The 18,683-nt window shown below is 41.4% G+C and overlaps 1 protein-coding gene across 9 annotated transcripts in view; it reads left to right on the top strand.

The window, feature by feature from the left end:
* Window positions 1–3,596: 3,596 nt before the first annotated feature.
* The window catches only part of kif13ba (kinesin family member 13Ba), a 59,422-nt gene continuing 44,335 nt past the window's right edge, over window positions 3,597–18,683 (top strand). For 3 of the 9 annotated variants that reach the window (XM_039794248.1, XM_039794254.1, XM_039794255.1), the window contains exons 1-4: window positions 3,715–3,937; window positions 4,433–4,616; window positions 4,829–5,167; window positions 12,550–12,643. In XM_039794248.1, the coding sequence (XP_039650182.1) occupies window positions 5,098–5,167; window positions 12,550–12,643 (164 nt within the window). In that variant the 5' untranslated portion in view covers window positions 3,715–3,937; window positions 4,433–4,616; window positions 4,829–5,097. Of the gene's footprint in view, window positions 3,690–3,713; window positions 3,938–4,432; window positions 4,617–4,828; window positions 5,168–12,549; window positions 12,644–18,683 lie in introns of those variants that run through there. The other 6 variants (XM_039794249.1, XM_039794257.1, XM_039794256.1 and 3 more) reach the window with 6 other exon arrangements.

An 18,683-nucleotide genomic window follows, 5' to 3' on the forward strand; every position in this document is an offset into this window, starting at 1 on the left:
ATGCCAGAATCATGCTTTAAAGGAGTATTCAAGCGATCCTCATCAACATGTTTAGTCAGAAAATGTCTATGTTGTATAACTAGTGTTTTACATGATGGTGGATATCAGTCACTACTATCACATGAATTGGACCAATAAAATTTGCAGGGTGTATCCTAAATAATTGAAACTAGACATAAACTCATGGTGTTCTCATTAGCAGCTTAAACATGTTTTTAATCACAGGGTATTACAGGTGAATATAAGTTATACATGCAATATATGTTGGTTTTAAATCCGTAAGAGCTTTAGAGGTGCTGGTAGGTGTATTTTGTTACCTTTAGATAGATTGATGCTAAGCTAACTACCCGGCTGCTAGCCCCAGATATATTTATCACACAGCCATGAGAGTACTATCAATACTCTTCTCATCCAACACTCTAAAAGTGAATAGGCATAGTTCCCAAAATGTTAAACTATTCCTTTGACTCTGTCGTCCGTTTGAGGACAACTTTAAGGTGATCATCTTGGAAATGTTTGACTTTACAAGTTAAGGATCGCATGGAGACACAGGTCCAGCATGGCTTTCAGGTCTCGGGACCCATCTTCCTGGGCCCAGTCAATGAACGGATCCATCCATTGAATTGGGATATATTGTATCATATACATACAAACATAAAAACTCTCAGTTCACCATTGCCAGTTTGTCTATGTTCATTGTGTAGGCCTTTGTATTACAGTTTGACTCCACATTAGATTACCTGACTTGCCTGATTCGTTTTGCCCACTAGCTTCTGACTGCAAGCTGACTGCTTGAATTATATCTTTTATGTCATGACTATGCATTTTAGTCTACACTCTGTTTATAATAATAAAACATGATTAGCACAACTACAGACTGTATCCTTAATCTTACAACAGACTACTGTTTAAAAAATAATTTGTGTGTACAGTATGTTAGATCCCAGTGTTTGACCAGCAAGTACGACGAATACTTCAATACTGAAACTAGCCATCTCACCGTTTTACTGCTTAAGAGCATTATTTCAATGGGATTACATTTACATCCTGGCGCTTTATCGGTTTATTCTGGTTTATGCAAAGCCTTTGGGTACAGAATACATTGACTTTTATACAGTCAAATACTGTAGGAGTAGTCTTGATACTGTATATTTTATTTTCAAACATACATTTACTTTTTTACAACTTTCATTTTCTAAGTCTTAATCTTTGAACGGAATGCTATAGCTGACCAATGCACTTTTTTTTCTCTCTTTAAAAAACAACAAACAACCAGACTGGGAGCCAGCCAGTAGAAAAAAGATGACAGCTGAAAATCCTTCAGACTTATAGACTTAGACTTAGACTTCTCTTTATTGATCCTTTTGGGATCAATAAAGACATAGAGCAATGACAGCAGATGCTGGTGTGTACATGTTTCCTGGAAAAAGAGGGCGGGGGAGGACCATCTCTGTCTGCGTGTTTCTCTCGACGCTGTGACGATAAGAGCTGAATACGCTCTGTCCTTCTGCTCACCTTTTCCAACTGCAGTTGACCCTGGAGAAAGGGTTAGTTTAGGTAAGCTTGAATGATGTTGGGGGACATTTAGAAAGATTGTACAGTAAGTTATAACCTCCACTCCCTTATCATTAGGCAAACCATAAATAATATGTGTGTAATGTGTGTAAAAACTGTACCAACAGAGTGAAAATGTGAATTTGGATAAATGGATAAATGATAATCCATTTAAATGAAGGCATGAATTTCATGGATAAATGAAGGCATGGATTCTTCTTCTAATATTAACAAAGATCCAGTGTTGTCCTCAAGCACATTACACTTGAACGCTGCTACATTTTAGTATCCTATACAGGGCACTACTACATTTGACAGCAGAGTGCCCTCTAGTGGTTTCACCTGCCCCACTGATCAGATCCCAGCAACAGCCAGTACAAGTCACCAGACTGCTGAGATATCATTGTGAAGACATTGTTTTTAAAATGCAAAACACAGAACGTCTTTTAATGATTAGATAAATGATGAGATATTTTGGTTGAGACAGGAACATTTGTGTGTGTGAGTGAAGATCCAATTCCTGATTTAAAATGTACTTATATAGACTTGGGTGAAGTCCTGTTTGGTGAACTAATAATGCATTCTCAAAAAGTAGAAGAAGCCCTCAGTAGGCCCTCATCATCCTTTCCTTCATTTTTCACCACTTCTAATCCCCCCCCCCAACCCCCCACCCCCACACACACAGTTTCTCAGGCACAGCACAGACATGCAAAGACTTAATGGCAAGAAAATTTCTAATATTAGGCAATGTGTGTTATTGTATAATAATGTGATCTTCTAGTACCACTAGTGGTCAGCAGGTGTCACAAACCTTCCACTAAGTTGATTTGTTTCGTTGCAGAATATCTCTCTATTTCCGGTACTTGTTTTCAAAATAATAGCCAATCCTAAAAAAAAAGCTTTTTGCTGTAATTTTAGATTAGATATACGATTTACAGAATTAAATATAAATAAATAAAGGATTTCAGTCATGAAGGAATACATATCAATAAACGTTTATCTATGTATCTGTAATAAACAATACTGATGATGAATTGCTCATCTTGATGAATCCTTGGGAGTTGCATTTGGTAGGCTATATTGTGCAACTTATGTTCAATGTCAGTACTTATGAATCTATACATTATCTTATTATACAGTATCTATCAAAGTGCAGAATAGAATCACAGATTTGATTTGCTAATCATGAACTCATTGTTTACAGTTATTAAACATTACATAAATATTAAAACCAAGGATGGTTTTATGTGCCATTACATTAAATGGCATTATGGCTTGTGAAAGATAAGATGAGATAAGCCTGTATTGTCTCCTATAGGAGAAATTCATCTTGGGCAGTCAAGAGAACAAAATATGGCGACACATCGCACATAAACATACAGTAAATATGCAAAAGGTTCTCACTTTACCTCATAACTTGTTACTTTAAATTTGTAACGGTGTCTTTCTCTTATTATTATTTCATTTTCTATTTATCTGTAGTATACTTATTTCTGTCTTTGTGATGCTGTAACTGACTGACAGCAACTAATCAATAGGCTTATCTTATAAACAGAAAGTCAGCTAAATGAAGTATCTTTCGGGCTGTTGTGCACTATAAAGTTTATATAGTGTGGTGTTTGACAATAAAACTTCAAACCCACATTTTTTAAACAATGCATTCCATTTGAGTATTATACTTGACAGCATGAAAAATGGCAAAGTTGTTTTTGTTTTTGTTATTGTAAAAGATACAATATAGGTGGAAACATTAATATATATAATTGCTTTAAATAGCTGCATTGTGAGTTTTTGATATGAACCTAAAAATTGTATTTTTGTGTATTCATACCACCGGCACATTTTATTTCAGCGCTGTGTATTTCTAAGTGTTTTGTTGTATAGTGTTGGTACTGTGCTTTTTGACTGTACACCTGAGTGATGTGGAATGCTAACTAAACTGGCCTGTCTGAATCTAACTGGATTGAGCTCTAATAATGGGTCATAATGTGACTCAAGTGAATTATCAGGATTTATTTTGAAAACTATAATGGGAAGTTTAACCACGGTGGACAGCGGAAGTGTCGCGTGACTGATTGGGGTCTTGAACACATCTGGTAACAGACGTTTTTCCCAATATTTTATCCAAAAGAAGGGTAACGTGAATTGTTATTAAGTCACTTTCTTCTGGGTGGCGTGTAACATTTTAAGTAGACTTGTGTCTAACCGAGCTTGACCAGCACTTTGATCTACTCGCTAACTAACTAGCTAGTCGGTTAACCGTCTCCTGCGGCTGTTGAACTTAATGCCCCCCGGTGTGGAAACCGCAGAGTGAAGACTAAACTAAGAATCGATAATTCAACAGATAATTCGACAACATTAAACGAACAGTCCTTGTTAACAGGTGCATCTAGCTACTTCAGACGAATCCGTAGTTAACGTTATATTAGCTAGCTAGCTAATGTTACGGTGGGTGAGGTTAACGTTAGGCGAGGCAGGGAGGGCAGTGTGCTGACGTTATGTAGGCTAACTAACTCTAGCTATTTTAGGGGTTCTGACCTAAACCAGCTAGCTACATTCCCAGTTGACGTTAGTTTTAAAAGATAATTTAACTGTGAAAGGCGTGTGACCAGAAGTTTTTAGTTTGGTTGACAGCGGTCCCTGGCTTCTTTGGTGGTTTGGCTAACGTTAGCGGCGCAGAAAAGTAATGCATTCCGGACCTGTTTTATACTGTAACGTTATATGATCAAGACTAGCTAGGTAAATATAGCATATGTTTTAGCTAGCTCATCCTAAAAAATAGTTTTGTCTTGAGAAACAACTGTCACATCACGTGTATCTTCTAGTTCGATTTCTAAGTTTGACAGACAAGTTTAACCGATGCACTTTTAATTTGAAGCGGTGATGCTCCGGCGGAAGGGCGGATGCTGCTAGCTGCTTGTAGCTCGACCAGAGACCGGACAGAGGGAGGACATAGTGGATTCTGTTGGGAAGAAGTAGATCATCGCCAGGCGGTTCTCTGGGGATCTTTCTCGGTTGTACTTGTAGGTTAGCGGTGTCGCCTCTGGGATGAGTCCACCGAGGTATGTAGCTCGAAGGTTAGGGTTGTGTCTGTGGATGTTATGTAGTCAATCGGCTGGAAATGGCCAAAACCTTCTTCTTGCCTGTCGCTGCTGCCCTTCAGTTTGCCTGGCAAATTTAGCTGGCTAGCCCGTTTTTTTGCCGTGCAGATAGCATATGTTTGCTCAGTCACATCCACCAGCTGCTTAATTTACATCTTTCCTTTCCCTTCCAGCCTCCACGTCTCTGTGGATTTAAATTAGCCTGGAATATGAGCAGAAGAAGAAGATAAGCAGCAGCGGCGGCGGCTGGCTTCCTGCGGGGTTTTGCCCAGGCTTTTTGTGTTCCCGCGGACATGCCTGGTCTATGGAGCAAAGCTGAGCTAAGCTAGCTGGCTGACAGTCCGGCTAGCGCAACATTTCCAGGCTTTTGGATGATTGTTTAGCTGAAGGGCTGATTTATTTCGGGTCAGCGCTACACCCCCTGCCTGGGTAAGGAGTCAGCATGGGGGAGCCCAGCCTGGACGACGCCAATGTCAAGGTGGCTGTTCGTGTCCGGCCGATGAACAGGAGAGGTGAGAGGGCTTCAGTCTGCTCACATACACTCACTCTCAAATGAATGCTGAATATGGAGACGGAATCTGTCTGCATTGTCTGAATTTCAGGTTAACACGATGGATACATTGAGGCTATAATAACTAACTAACTAATAACTATTATTATTGTTATTATGGATACACCAAAATCAGATTGACATTATTGGAGATAGATCATCATAGGTTCAATGCATAGACCACATGTTTTACTTTTAAAAAAACCTGCATTTTACATTAACACTAGCCAGGACACTGCCTTGATTTAAGTACTCCCTGTTCAATTTCCTGGGAATGTGATGCCACTCAGAAATCACCACCCATTAGTTAAATGAGCTACTGCAGATTTAAAAAAAAAAAAGAAAAGAAAATAAAAAGAAGCTGTGGTCTGTATGGCACATGTTTGTACAGTGCTGCCATAGGGCTTTCCCTCAGCCATCCAGCTACTGCTAGATTTAAAGCTGAGCTGCTGTGCGCAATCTACTGTTAAAAATTCTAGACACTTTGGCTCCTTTGCTGGCTGATACAGATGCCAATAGCTTCTTGACTTCATCTGTCACTTGCTGCAACAGTGGGGCAAGTCAGTAGTTTCACAGGATAGCTGTGGGTTGGTATGATTTAAGGAGGGCAACAGCAAGATGTCAGAAACAACTCTTCTTAGATGCATCAGTGCACTCGGTTACACTGTATTTTCTACTAGAAAAATAAGCTTTTTTTTCTTATTCCTTTCAACAGTGTCTCACTTACATTAGGCCAACATGCATGTATCTTTAGTCCACCAGTCCTTCCTGGGCAGCTACATGTCTACAAATTGTTACATCCTCATCCCTAATTCTAGAAAAGCCTGGGTAACAAAGGCACAGTGTTACACAAATCTGGTGCAAATGCTGTGGTTAATTATATAGCAAATTTTCAGTGCAGCATGCAGTAAAGGACGGATGACCTTTTCTGGTCGATTGCCAAGCCGTGTTTTTGCCATAGGAGACCATGTGTCATGTCCCATGAAAGGAGGAGGAGGAGGAGGAGGAGGAGGAGGAGGAGGAGGAGAGCTGCTGAGGCAGAGTGGTTGACCGACAACTGGCAGAATTAATCGCATGTATCTCAACCCCCGTGAGCTGGAGAAGTCGGTCACAAGACCAAGGCTTTTCCCATAGGCAGGGATTTACTATGAACTCTTAATGTAGAGAAACTCGGCAGTCTGGGTGACTTTTTCAGAAATGGCTCGCTGCAAGGTTAGACATTTGTTTTGGACACAGAAATTCCATGTGTTTCTGTTTTTGAAAGACAAACATGAGTCAGTGGAAGTTGGGTGATTTGACTACCAAGGTTGTGGTTATGTAGATGGTGAGACGGATAGAGAAGCTTCAGATCAGGTACATTTAGATTCACAAAGGTAGGGATTTACTGTAATGGATGGCCACATCTAATATATTTATAATGGGAGTGTTCTGTTTCTGAGCACTTCCCAGTTAGCCCATGTCCACTTCCTGCTGTCGGTGTCAACTCTTTCAGTCATTCAAGTTTATCCAACTAACCTGACAGGTACAGGTGATGGCAAACTGTCTGCCAGATTCACTTGACGGAAACACCTCCTTGTTTTGTGGTTTCCTTTAATTCCATTGTTGATTTAACACATAATACTGAGTAAAGAACTCACAACCCCCACTGTTGTTTTTTTGTTGTTGAAAATAACCATTATTCAATCACCAAAAATCCACTTTTAAAAGAAAATGAGTTCAATGAAGCAAAGTCCAACAAGGAGTCCTTTTTATGTATGTTTTTTAAGAGAAGCAACCTGCATTACCTGTATGTCCAGCTTTCACTGGTGCTCACTTTCAATCATGCCAAACATATTTTGTTAACATTGTAAGCAAATGCCTGCATGTGTCTTCCATTGCTCAGCAAGAAAAGGCAATTATGATTTTGGTGAAGGAAAACAAGCAGGCAAATTGATGGCTTACTAAAGGCAGTGGGAAAGGGTTTGGAACCAGCAGTGCCACGTTTCCAGTAGTGCCTCTCTGATCCCTGTCTGAATGGAGCTTCTGTCCATATCTACCAGTGTTTAGACTTTTATGAATTCAAATAGCCCCCAAATACCACATAAGCTCTGAGTGGACACAGAATTCTTCCATCACATCAATCGCCCCTAGAAAAATTGCTCTTGGTGCTCTTTTCAAGCACATCATTTGCTATTCAGCCCTTCACACATTCTCACACCGTTTGAGCTGCTCAGTTCAGGTACAGCTCTTTCCCTGTCTTCTGCTGCGAGACAGTTGCTTCAGGACACAGTAGCAGTAGTTAAGGGAGGGCAAAGGAATACACATTCACTTTCCTCCATCGCATGTGCCCAGCTGATGCAGGGATTCAGACCTGTGACACTGAAATAATAAGCAGGCTTCTTTAACCTCGAGGGCACTGTCCCTGTGTATCCCAGGTTGAGGAGGAGAGGTGGTGTAGCAGCCTTGCTGGACAAAGACAGGAAGGGAGTGAGTCTGAATGAATATTTGCTAACGTTGCGTAATGCTCCATGTTCCCATGGCTGTGGCCTTCGAAGAACGGAGCAAACCCAGGCGTAGCAACGGCAACACCGCGGCCAATCAGCTTCCTGGCTGATGTCAGGGCTGTTGTGCCAAGCCTCAGCACCGGTAGCCCAGGGAAGGACCACAGAGAAGTGGAAAGTGTGAGCTGGTTATGGAGCAAGGAGAGGCAGATAACAATGGGTACATTTATCCTCATAACCACACTGCATCACACTATCCCTACTGCGAAGCAGGAACTACAGCTGCAGTAGGGGCATATGGGTAATGTAGGCAGCAGCAACAGAAGAGAGGAAGTGCAACCTCTGTCTGTGTTAGTCCCCCTGTTTAACTTTATCTTCCTTTTGTCTCTGTTGGCTCACCCTGCTTTTTTTGCTCTGTAGTGTCCTTGACAGCAGAAGGATTGGAGGGTGATTCAGGTCCTCTGGCCTTTGACACCAAGTTTCCATGGCTCTACCCCTGTGTTCCTGCCAGGAACAGCAGTGTTGGGGCTCTCTTAACAGACGGTTTAGCCTTAAATCCCTAATGTTGCTGGTTTGCACAGGCACCACTAGCTTCTCAGGTTGGGATTCCCCCTTTGTATCTTCGGAGTGGGAAATTATGGTAGATTTTGATTGTTGATGGGAAGTTAGAGTAGTCTACTTGAGCAGCCACTTTCAGGAAAAAGTAAACAACTTGTGAAGTGACTAGGAAAACAACACCATGCTAACAATTAGGCATGTAAAACACACATAGCCTTCTGACCACCTAGGCAGCAGTTAAAAACACTCTTGGCAAGAACAGATTGGACCGGTATGGCCAGGTACTGTTTGGTAAGGATGCTAAGCTTCTTGCAACAGCATTATCACTGAAGTTGTTGTCTGGTGAAGTCATCACACATTGAGGAAAGGTCTATGAAATGGCTCGGTTTCCTATACACTCTAATCAACCCTGGATAGTGCACTGATTGTTGAGAATCTCGTACTATCGTACCCTAATTCATGATACTCTATGTGCTCATCTCTGCTTCAGAGTAGTCATGTTTTGGTCAGAAAAAGCAGCTGAAGGCGTAATAGCATAAAATGACGCAGTATAATACTGCTTTAGACAGGTCTTGTAGAAGAAAGGAATTAATACCACATAATGTTTATCCTGTCCTAACTAGGGGTGGTACGGTTCATGAAAAAACACCCGAACCGCTCGGTTCGCTAGTCTCGGTTCGGAGCGTGTGTGTACCGCACGGTTCGTCAGTCCACTGTTATTAAGCTGCACTAACCTCTTACTGCCGTAGGGCCCACTTTATACACCTATGTTAAAACACTAACTGGAAATGACGAGTGGGATGGGCGTGACAAACGCAACCCATGGCAGCTGATTGGACGATCGTCACATGGGTCTGGCTGGTCCCAAATTTCAAAACAGACTGTCATGGCGGCGCGCTCTCGTGAATACGATCTCATATTGTACTAAAATAGTTCACCGAAACGTGTTTCTGAAAACATTTTAAGCGAGAAATAGGCCGTGCAGTTGCTGAATCTGTCTTCATTTCAGATCGACAAAGGTCAGTTTAAAAGATTTTCGTCAGATTTTGAGAGACACCGAGCCGACCGCTCCTCAAGTGGAGTGGGGTGCTGCTGCTGCTGCTGGTCACGTCACGTCACCTGCAGAAATGTCCAGTGGGAGAGAGGCTGCCCAGAGCTGGAGGATGCGCCAGCGTCGTTTATAGTCTGGTGTGTGGGAACATTTTGGATTTCATGGTACCTATGATGAAATAAAACAATATATAGAACTGCCACTGTGTGCATGTTTTGTGCAACATGCATTCAATATGCTAATTTTAGCTATATATCATATGCTGAAGTATATTCTGGAGTGTTAAAGATTAAAAGAAAAAATAACAAGAACCGTACAGAACCGAAAACCGTGACCCTAAAACCGTGATACAAACCGAACCGTGGGTTTTGTGAACCGTACCACCCCTAGTCCTAACACATTTGCTAAAGTTTAAAATCCTTGCATGCTTGCTGCATAATGGAGACATGCTTAGTAACATATGGGGGAATGGTTGTGTCTTAGAAATGTAGCAGTCTATATGTAAATACTGGGCCAGATGGTGATGGTCACTACACTGCTTAGATACCCAGTACACTACTTAGCAGGATGGATGCTTGTTTACCTGGGAGGCTTGAACCAGGTCATACATTTGAAGGACATTATTTATTCTCTCCTCTCTGCTGTAGTGTCACTGGGAAAACACTGATTTGCAAATAAAGAAGTGCTGTTCTTGCTCTGACCTCTGAGCTCCCTGGGAAAGGGGGCAAAATAGAAGAGGATATCCCCACCAGCAGCCAGACAGCGGGGCAAAGAATCCTGAGAATAGCATGAATTTTACATTCTACAGGCCAAGATCAAGACTATTTTCCTATTTATGTAAATTTTATATTTTGTGACCCTTGACAAGACATTTTTATTTTAGAAATTAAGTATGATGTGGTATAGAGCTGGGCAATATATCGATATCATGATATGAGACTAGATATCGTCTTAGATTTTGGATATCGTAATATGGCATAAGTGTTGTCTTTGGGCGCCCCGATGGCTCAGTTGGTAGAGCGGGCGCCCATATATAGAGGTTTACTCCTCGGTGCAGTAGGCCCGGGTTCGACCCCGAGCTGCGGCCCTTTGCTACAGGTCGTTCCCCGTCTCTCTCCCCTTTTCATGTCTTCAGCTGTCCTGTCAATAAAGGCCTAAAAATGCCCAAAAAATAAGTGTTGTCTTTTCCTGGTTTTAAAGGCTGCATTACAGTAAAGTGATGTCATTTTCTGAACTTACCAGACTGTTGTAACTGTTCTATTATTTGCCTTTACCCACTTAGTCATTATATCCACATTACTGATGATTATTTATCACAAATCTCATTGTGTAACTATTTTGTGAAAGCACCAATAGTCAACACTACAATTATATCATTGCGGTATCGATATCGAGGTATTTGGTCAAAATATCGTGATATTTGATTTTCTCCATATCGCCTAGCCCTAATGTGGCAGTGTAGTGTACATTGAAGCAATTGGCCATTCAAGAAAAACATGTCATATTTTAGTGGCTGTGGCCCAAACATTCACCAGCAGTGAAATACTGGACTTAGCTACTGGTAAATTAGTCTGCTCTGCAAGTAACCTATTATCTAGGGCTGAAACGATTCCTCGAATAATTCAATTACAAAAAATCCTCGATGCAAAATGACTTGCCTCGAAGCTTCGTTAAATCAATGTTACCAACGTTGTATTGCTGACGGACGGTGTTTCCGCACGGAGCATTATTACTGTCGCACACCAGCGCGGCTCAGTCTGCTGCTGGCGACACATGCCAGAGCGTAAATAGCGAGGGGCTAAGAGAAGAGACAGGCTGGAGAAAACGACAGAAAGGGTCCAAAGTTTGGAATCAGTTCAAACGTAATTAAAACTAAAACTCTGTACAGTATGTCTACTGCAAAATCAAACTAGCTTACCACGATAATAGCACGACGTCTAACTTAATCATCCATTCCACGAAGAGGACCGACTAAAGTAAATCCCAGAGTCGTATGGACGATGAAACTACACCAAACACAACAACTACCAAAAACTAAGACAAGAAAATAGGTAGTGGTGACCACGATCTGATCTAAAGAGCTGACGCGTTGACTATCCCTTCGGAAAAACAGCTGATTGTTGCGCCTCTCTCTCTCTCTCTCTCTCTCTCTCTCTCTCTCTCTCTCTCTCTCTCTCTGGAGAAACAGCTGATCAACGATCTAACAGCATAAGTGTAACAGAGCTGTGTGACATTATAATCAAATATATAAATGAAAATAGGTTGAGTATAACTAATACTTACATATAGGCCTACTGTATACAGATCAGTCTCAGGTTGAAACTTGTAGTTCTGAAAGTTAAGTTGCACAACTTAATGTAATGTTTGTGTAGGTTTAATGTATGCCTTAGTTTGAGGTTGATATTTGAAAAAAGTCTTTAAAAACAATGTAATGTGGCACTTAAATGCACTTAATATGTTTAGTTTTTTGAGAGATGATATTGTAAGCAATGTAGGCAATACAAATGTTGCTTTTTTCCCTAGTTTTGGTTGTTTAAAAACGCAAAACAATATATCCGATTAATCGATCGATAAAGTGCTAGATTAATTGATTACAAAAAGAATCCATAGCTGCAGCCCTACTATTATCAAATGCCTTTTTTTAATGCATGACCAGTTCGGCCAAAAGCTGGATGCCCAGGACATGCTGGCAGCACGTAGCCTGTGTGTAGACAACCATCGTTAGGTCTCATTGGCACGAAAGATGAATGGAGAGACTTACCAGCCTCGTGAATTTCCAGTGCAGTTCATGTTGTTATTTTCCAACACTTCTGCTGGTTACTTTCACAGCAAGGCTTCTATAAGAAGGTTATACGACTGACTCAGCTATGAAAACAAACCTAATATGTAGTGCTTTATACTAGGAACACTTGAGATATGTATTTTACCAAAAAAAGATCAGATATTTAGTCTGTACTCATGCATTCCTTAAATCTGTAGGGAAAGTATTGTATTTCTTAATGGGACATTAAAGTTGTAGTTGGCAAAACTACAACCTTGATAAAGTAGCTTTGTGCATGCATGCATGCGTCTGTGCGTGTAACTGATTCCCTGGAAAGTCCTGTTTTATTGATTAGCGTAATGCTCACTCGAAGGTAAAAGGTCATTTTCAGAATTGTTTCCTGGCCTATCGAGGAAATCGAGGATAACAGCAAAAATGTGTTGTGGTGAGGTTTAGTGCTTTGCTTGTAACACTATGTATTGTCTGATCCACAGAAAAGGAATTAAACACTAAATGTATCGTCGAGATGGCGAAGAACCAAACGATCCTCCATCCTGGTGGTGCTAACCTGGGCAAAGCAGACTCCAGGTACGTTTGTCAGTAGCTTGACTACATTCTACGTCCACAACAATGTTTTTTTGTAATGAGGTACAGTGTATTACAGTATACATTTTATGGAGCACTAAATCAAAAGAGTCGTTGGGGATTTCACATTTAACGTTTGTGTACTTTTTTTGACACCAAGAAAAGGAATGCATGTGGGTGCAGAGGGAGAGATGTGAGGTAAAGATACTGCGTGAGACGAAAGGGACAGGTGCATGCAGGTGTTCTAAAAACAATGGTGAGTTAAAGCCGTTATATACTAGACGCAGCCAAGGTGGCGTGCGACATCGTGACGTCAAAATGATGTAATATCCGGCCGGAGCGTCTGATTTATGGCGCGGGAGCCGAGGTCGCGCACGGCTCTTTTTTTTTTTTTTTTTCAGTGGCGCGCGACAAAGTGAAAAACAGGAGGCCTGAATGAGTTCGCCAACAACCGGATGCCAGGACTCTCAGAGTGACTACAAGTCTGTCTGGTAAACTTCCTGGGTTAAGATGAGTTCTTTTATGGTGAATGAAAGGCCTGATCCCACCAAGTAGATCATTGAATCAAATCGAAGCATTGACGTCAATGCTGCTGCCAGTTCTGCCGTTGTTTACCTTTTCTTCTTCTTCTAGTCCGTAGAAAGAGTAACGTCGGTAACCTTTGCTCATTAGCGCCACCGCTGTTCAGGAGAAGTCTGCAACTAGTGTCACAACCACCAGCGCAGGTATAAATACTCACAGAGATTTGATGACGTCACATGCATGCGCCAGCTCGGCTGCGGTTACTGTAAAACAAGCTTTAGTTATTGTAGATTCTCCCTCTAATCAACCCAAACAGCTCATAGAGCTATCTATGGCACTTTAAAACCCTTATCGTCTAATTGCCCCAATTAGCTTGAAATGGTATTCTTTCTCTGAGTCATAACTCTGAAAAAAATGATAAATCTGAAAACAGATGTGATGCACATAAATTTCAATTCAGTATTACTTAAACATTCTGAGGATATGATTAAATCCATCTTCTCCATTATTTTACCATTGCCAATCAAGAACTTGCTTTAGAAACATCATGTTTTAAAGGTTTCTTAAAGTGATGGTTCGGAGTAATTTCACCCTAGGGTCCTTTGCACATGACCTCAAGCCAAACACCCCCCTCCCCCCTCAGAAGCTTTTTTAACCTGGGTCGAACATTGGACAAGTTAGCGTTATCAGCTGAATAGCTTAGCGCAGGGGCTAATGGATCCAGGCTTGTGTCTCGTAAGTTACCCCACTAATAATGCCCGAAATGATACCAAACTTCTACACTAGTACAAATAGGTTATTTACTCATAAAACGATGGATTGGGAAGTTTGTAAGTACACCAGAAGTTTATGTAAATAACACTTGCCTGCTGGCTTCAGCTCTCTGCTGCTGCTGCTGCTGCTGCTACCGGGCAGTAAGAGTGCTTAGGGACATCTACAAATTACTACACCGAAAAGAGATGCAACAAAAATATTTATTAATTTAATGATTAAATAAGGTAATGTCTCCAAACTTACCTCAATTATAACTTGTCTCCTGCTAGTTATACTACAGCACTTTAAAAAAAAGTTAAATTAATAAATATTGTTGTTGTATCTCTTTTCGGTGTTAATTGTAGACGTCCTAAGCCCTGTCTTATTTAACGAAGCAACAGCTTTAGAGCAGAGTAGTATAAACTTCTGAGTGATACTTATCCATGCGTTTTGATAAATATTTTACTATTTTTATTTTGGTATTGTAAGAATATTTAGAACCTTCGCTAAGCTATTCAGCTATACTCCACGCACCTCTACTCTAGCGCCGCCTGCTGTTATGGAGACGTATTACATCTTGCGCACGCGCAGAACGTACACTCAAGTCGCCTTGGCTTCGGTGTGTTCTGAGGAACTTTTTTGACCAACTCAGGGAGACTGATCAGTCCGACTGGCTTTTCTGCCAACGGTCAGTCGTCTGGTCAGTGTGTCAAAGTAATCTAGGGATAGTTGTCTGTACATCCATGGCAACATTGCCAACAGGAACTGCGTGCTAATAGCTATTTAGGCATATTTTAACGGTGCCAATTTGGCTACTCTTAAGACTTGGAACTCTGTAGCTACCTTTTTTATTGCTCTCACACAGATACATAGATTTTACAGCTGTTCTACGTTTCTTCTATCCTGACTGTGGACATTTCCATGTATCCTTTCCCTGATTGCTACTTTTTTAAAGCTTGTCTTTGATTTGTTTTGTTCCTTTGTCGTCATGATGTAGTTTTTGGCAGGAAGCTGACTAACCAGCGGTTGGGCCTCCTAGAGACAGGTGTATTTCAACTCAAACCACTTATTTCACTCTCTTGGCTTTTACCCATATGCTGTCCTGTTAACCAGCTGCTGTTTGTGGGTGATGCTGAATTGTGCTTGGAGTTTTAGGCATTTCTGAGGCATTAGGCGAGATAGATTTGGTTGCATTGGCCGGAACAGAAATGGGTGGCTGTACTCTGTGTGTGTGTGTGTGTTGTTGAGGAGGTGTCTGAGTGAGGGAGTATTGCAGTAGTGGTCAGGCCCAGGAATCTGTGGCAAATATAACACCGGGAGTGATCATCTCCATTTGTAATGAGAAACTGTAATAATTACAGCTGTTTAACTTAATTATGTAATGGTTCAAAATCAGCCAGTAGGCCATGCTTGACTACCGACCTGCCATCTTGGAGGAAGCCAGCTGTGTTGAAAGAAAAATCTTCTTGTGACTAGGGGAGCTGACTGCAGACTGCCAGATCTGGAGTAGTGAATAAGGCTGGCCCCAGGCTGAGGTGCAGGAGCATGTGTTTCTGTGTGTTTGTTAGAGGTGCCTCTGGCTGTAAGAAAGACGGCAACAGCGAGACAGAGACAATTATACATGAAAAGACAGACCACTTCGCCCTCTCTTCCCTCACTCCGTCGGATCGTAACTCCCACTGCCTGGCTTCCTCCCTTTTTCTCAGCTCTTCCGTTTCCGTGGCAACACAGGGGGAGGTTAACTCCGGGTCGCTGTCGGTGACCGTGAAACCCCTTCCTTGAGTTAGGAGAGACTCAAGCATCTGTCGACCATAAACTTACCCCAGTGACTTTTATGGAGGACTAAACAAGAGCAGAGCTGTAGTTTCTCTCTCTGTCACTCCGTGACAAAGGAGCGAGGAAGCAGCAGGAGGATGGACTGACTGACTGCTGCTCTCAGCTTGCAGATGCTATTGGCATTTTGTTTGCTTGTTTTCCATTTTCCATTTCCATACTGTTTACATCTAAGGATTATCTTTTACTCGGCATGTTGCCTTGTTAATAGCTGACAAAGACTGGAGTGGGCGCATGATAGAAGTAAGCTGCTATCTGCAAAAACTAACTACAGACGTTGCAATAGAGGATGCCTACATTAAACTGATTGGCACAATGTGTTTCAAGGATTGTCAGATTAATAAACCAACAGAATGATTGGATGTACAAGACAGATATTCTCATAAGCACCATGATCGCACTCTAGTCTTTTAGCAGAAAACCTGCTAATCAATATAACACATTAGAGGAACAACAAGGCCCAAAATGCAATTCAGCTCTTCAAACAATGTGCAATGGCAGACTGCGATGGCAGATGGTTAAAGTAATTCCGAATGATGGTGAGTGACGTTAAGGTACAGTCTATAGGGAAAATGTGGGAGATCACATATAAAACGTACTGTAGACGAAAATATTTAACACTAAATTATTTAATAATTGTAATGCCTGCCAATTCTGTTGTGATGTTCTATGGTACATTTTACCTATGACATACATACACCATCTTCAGCAGTAGACTCCTCATCTCTCGAGTCTGACATGTTTTCAAAGAAATGTCTGCACCAGTGTTTTTGTGGGAGTTGATGCCAAAGCTTCTAGATGAAAGATTTTCTATTTCTCTATGGCTGTCAGAAACTGTTTGGTAAAACCCATTGGGGTTAATCTGATATCTATCCACTAAATGGTTCGCGGCAGCCGGGAAGTAGAACTATCATTTGTAAGTGTTGACTGTCTTAGTAAGTGGACTCTGTCTGCATGCCCTACAACTAAAACATTGGCACATACCTGTTTTTTGGAGTATAGACATATAGTGCCCATTTATTTCAAATCAAGGCTGTTTTCCATTTTTACCTCCGTTTTTGTGTACCTGCTAACAAATAGACTGGGAAATTATCTTCAGAGGGCGAAACGCAATTTCAGTTTGGGCTGAAGTTTGGACTTGTGGTTTACCTGATCAAAACATCCTCAGGATATTTTTTAGTTCTCCCCCATGAATAACTTGAAAGGACCTCACATGAAGCTCATTTTCCTTTTCTTTCACTCCTCAGTTGTGCGTTCTGCTTCTGTGTCTGATTCAGTTTTTCCACCAGCAGCGCACACTGGGCAGCGAGACTTAAGTTCCTCACGCTGCCACTCTGTGACTCACTGCAATGGTAACTTGTTTTATGAAGTTTTAGTTCTGGGCTTTCTTTAAGCACTGCTTATAGAGGATTCTCAAGGAAACAGTAATGCTATGATGCACAAGCTCTATGCTCTCTGGCTTTTGCACCTGCCCTCCCTGAATCTCTTATCAACCACCAGGGATGTCCTAACCTCCAGAGTTTGATCTTTATGGCCAGGGCACGTTGTACTTGTCGGTCTGATAAGCAGACAGCTAACCTCCCTGCAGCCATGTTGTCAGACACTACAGCTTGCATGATGACCTGAGGCTGTTTGCGGTGGATTGGTGAAGCTGGATGTTGACACACACTGACAATGATATGTCTCCTGTCAGACATCAGTCAGCCCACTAACATAATAACAGGGTTAGAAATAAAGGAAAGAGTCATTTATCCACAGGCCACAATGGTTCCTTTTTTCCACAATGTTCTGGTTTCAGACCACTTGGCCAGGCTCAGGCAGGACTTTGGACAGTTTATGCTACTCACTTAACAAAGTCAATTTAGGAAGTCTGAATAAAAAAAATAAACATGATTTTGAAAGTATAGCTAACATTTTGCAGCAAATCAGAGTGGTAGGAGAAAGGGTGGCACATTAAAACGATTGCTGTTCAGCAGCCCATTGAATATTGGACTTTCCTATAAATACATCACCATGAGCACAAACTGAGTTTTTCTGGGCTGTAGTGAGGAGAGTTAAAATGCATCAATGTGATCCCTGACCTTAAACCAGAGTAAATGTGAAGAGAGTTAGAGTCAGCATTAAGCCCGAAGAATTAAAGACTGAAAGGAGTGAAGAGGAAACGATACATTTGCTATTCGTTAGCAGTGTAGTAGCTTCAGAAGGAAGGAGCAGAGAAGACTGCACTTATCCCTCTCTTAAATATGTGAGGAGGCTACCATAGTCACCACTGCCCATGTGGTGTTCCTTTCCAACGATACATAGTCAGACACTAGCATTATATCTAAATCTGCAGATTTGAACCCTGACTGTGTGAGATGGTATGAATTTGTGAAATAAGCATTGAGCGTATGTATGTATGTATGTATGTATGTATGTACAGATGTACAGTACAGTACAGGCCAAAAGTTTGGACACACCTTCTCATTCAATGTGTTTCCTTTATTTTCATGACTATTTACATTGTAGATTGTCACTGAAGGCATCAAAACTATGAATGAACACATGGAATTATGTACTTAAAGTGATGGTTCGGAGTAATTCACCCTAGGGTCCTTTGCACCATGACCTCGAGCCAAACACCCCCCCCCAGAAGCTTTTTTCACCTGGGTCTAACATTGGGAGAGTTAGCGTAGAGTAGCATTATCAGCTGAATAGCTTAGCGCAGGGGCTAATGGATCCGAAGTGTCTCTTAACATTACCCCACTAATAATGCCCAAAATGATACCAAACGTCTACAGTAGTACAAATAGGTTATTTACTCATAAAACGATGGATTGTAAAGTTTGTAGGTACACCAGAAGTTTATGTAAATAACACTTGCCTGCTGGCTTCTGCTCTCTGCTGCTGTTGTTGCTGCTGTAAGGCGAGTGCTTAGGGACGTCTACAAATTACA

Source organism: Perca fluviatilis, chromosome 3 (assembly GCF_010015445.1).
Source record: "Perca fluviatilis chromosome 3, GENO_Pfluv_1.0, whole genome shotgun sequence".
In the NCBI taxonomy this organism is placed as follows: Eukaryota; Metazoa; Chordata; class Actinopteri; order Perciformes; family Percidae; genus Perca; species Perca fluviatilis.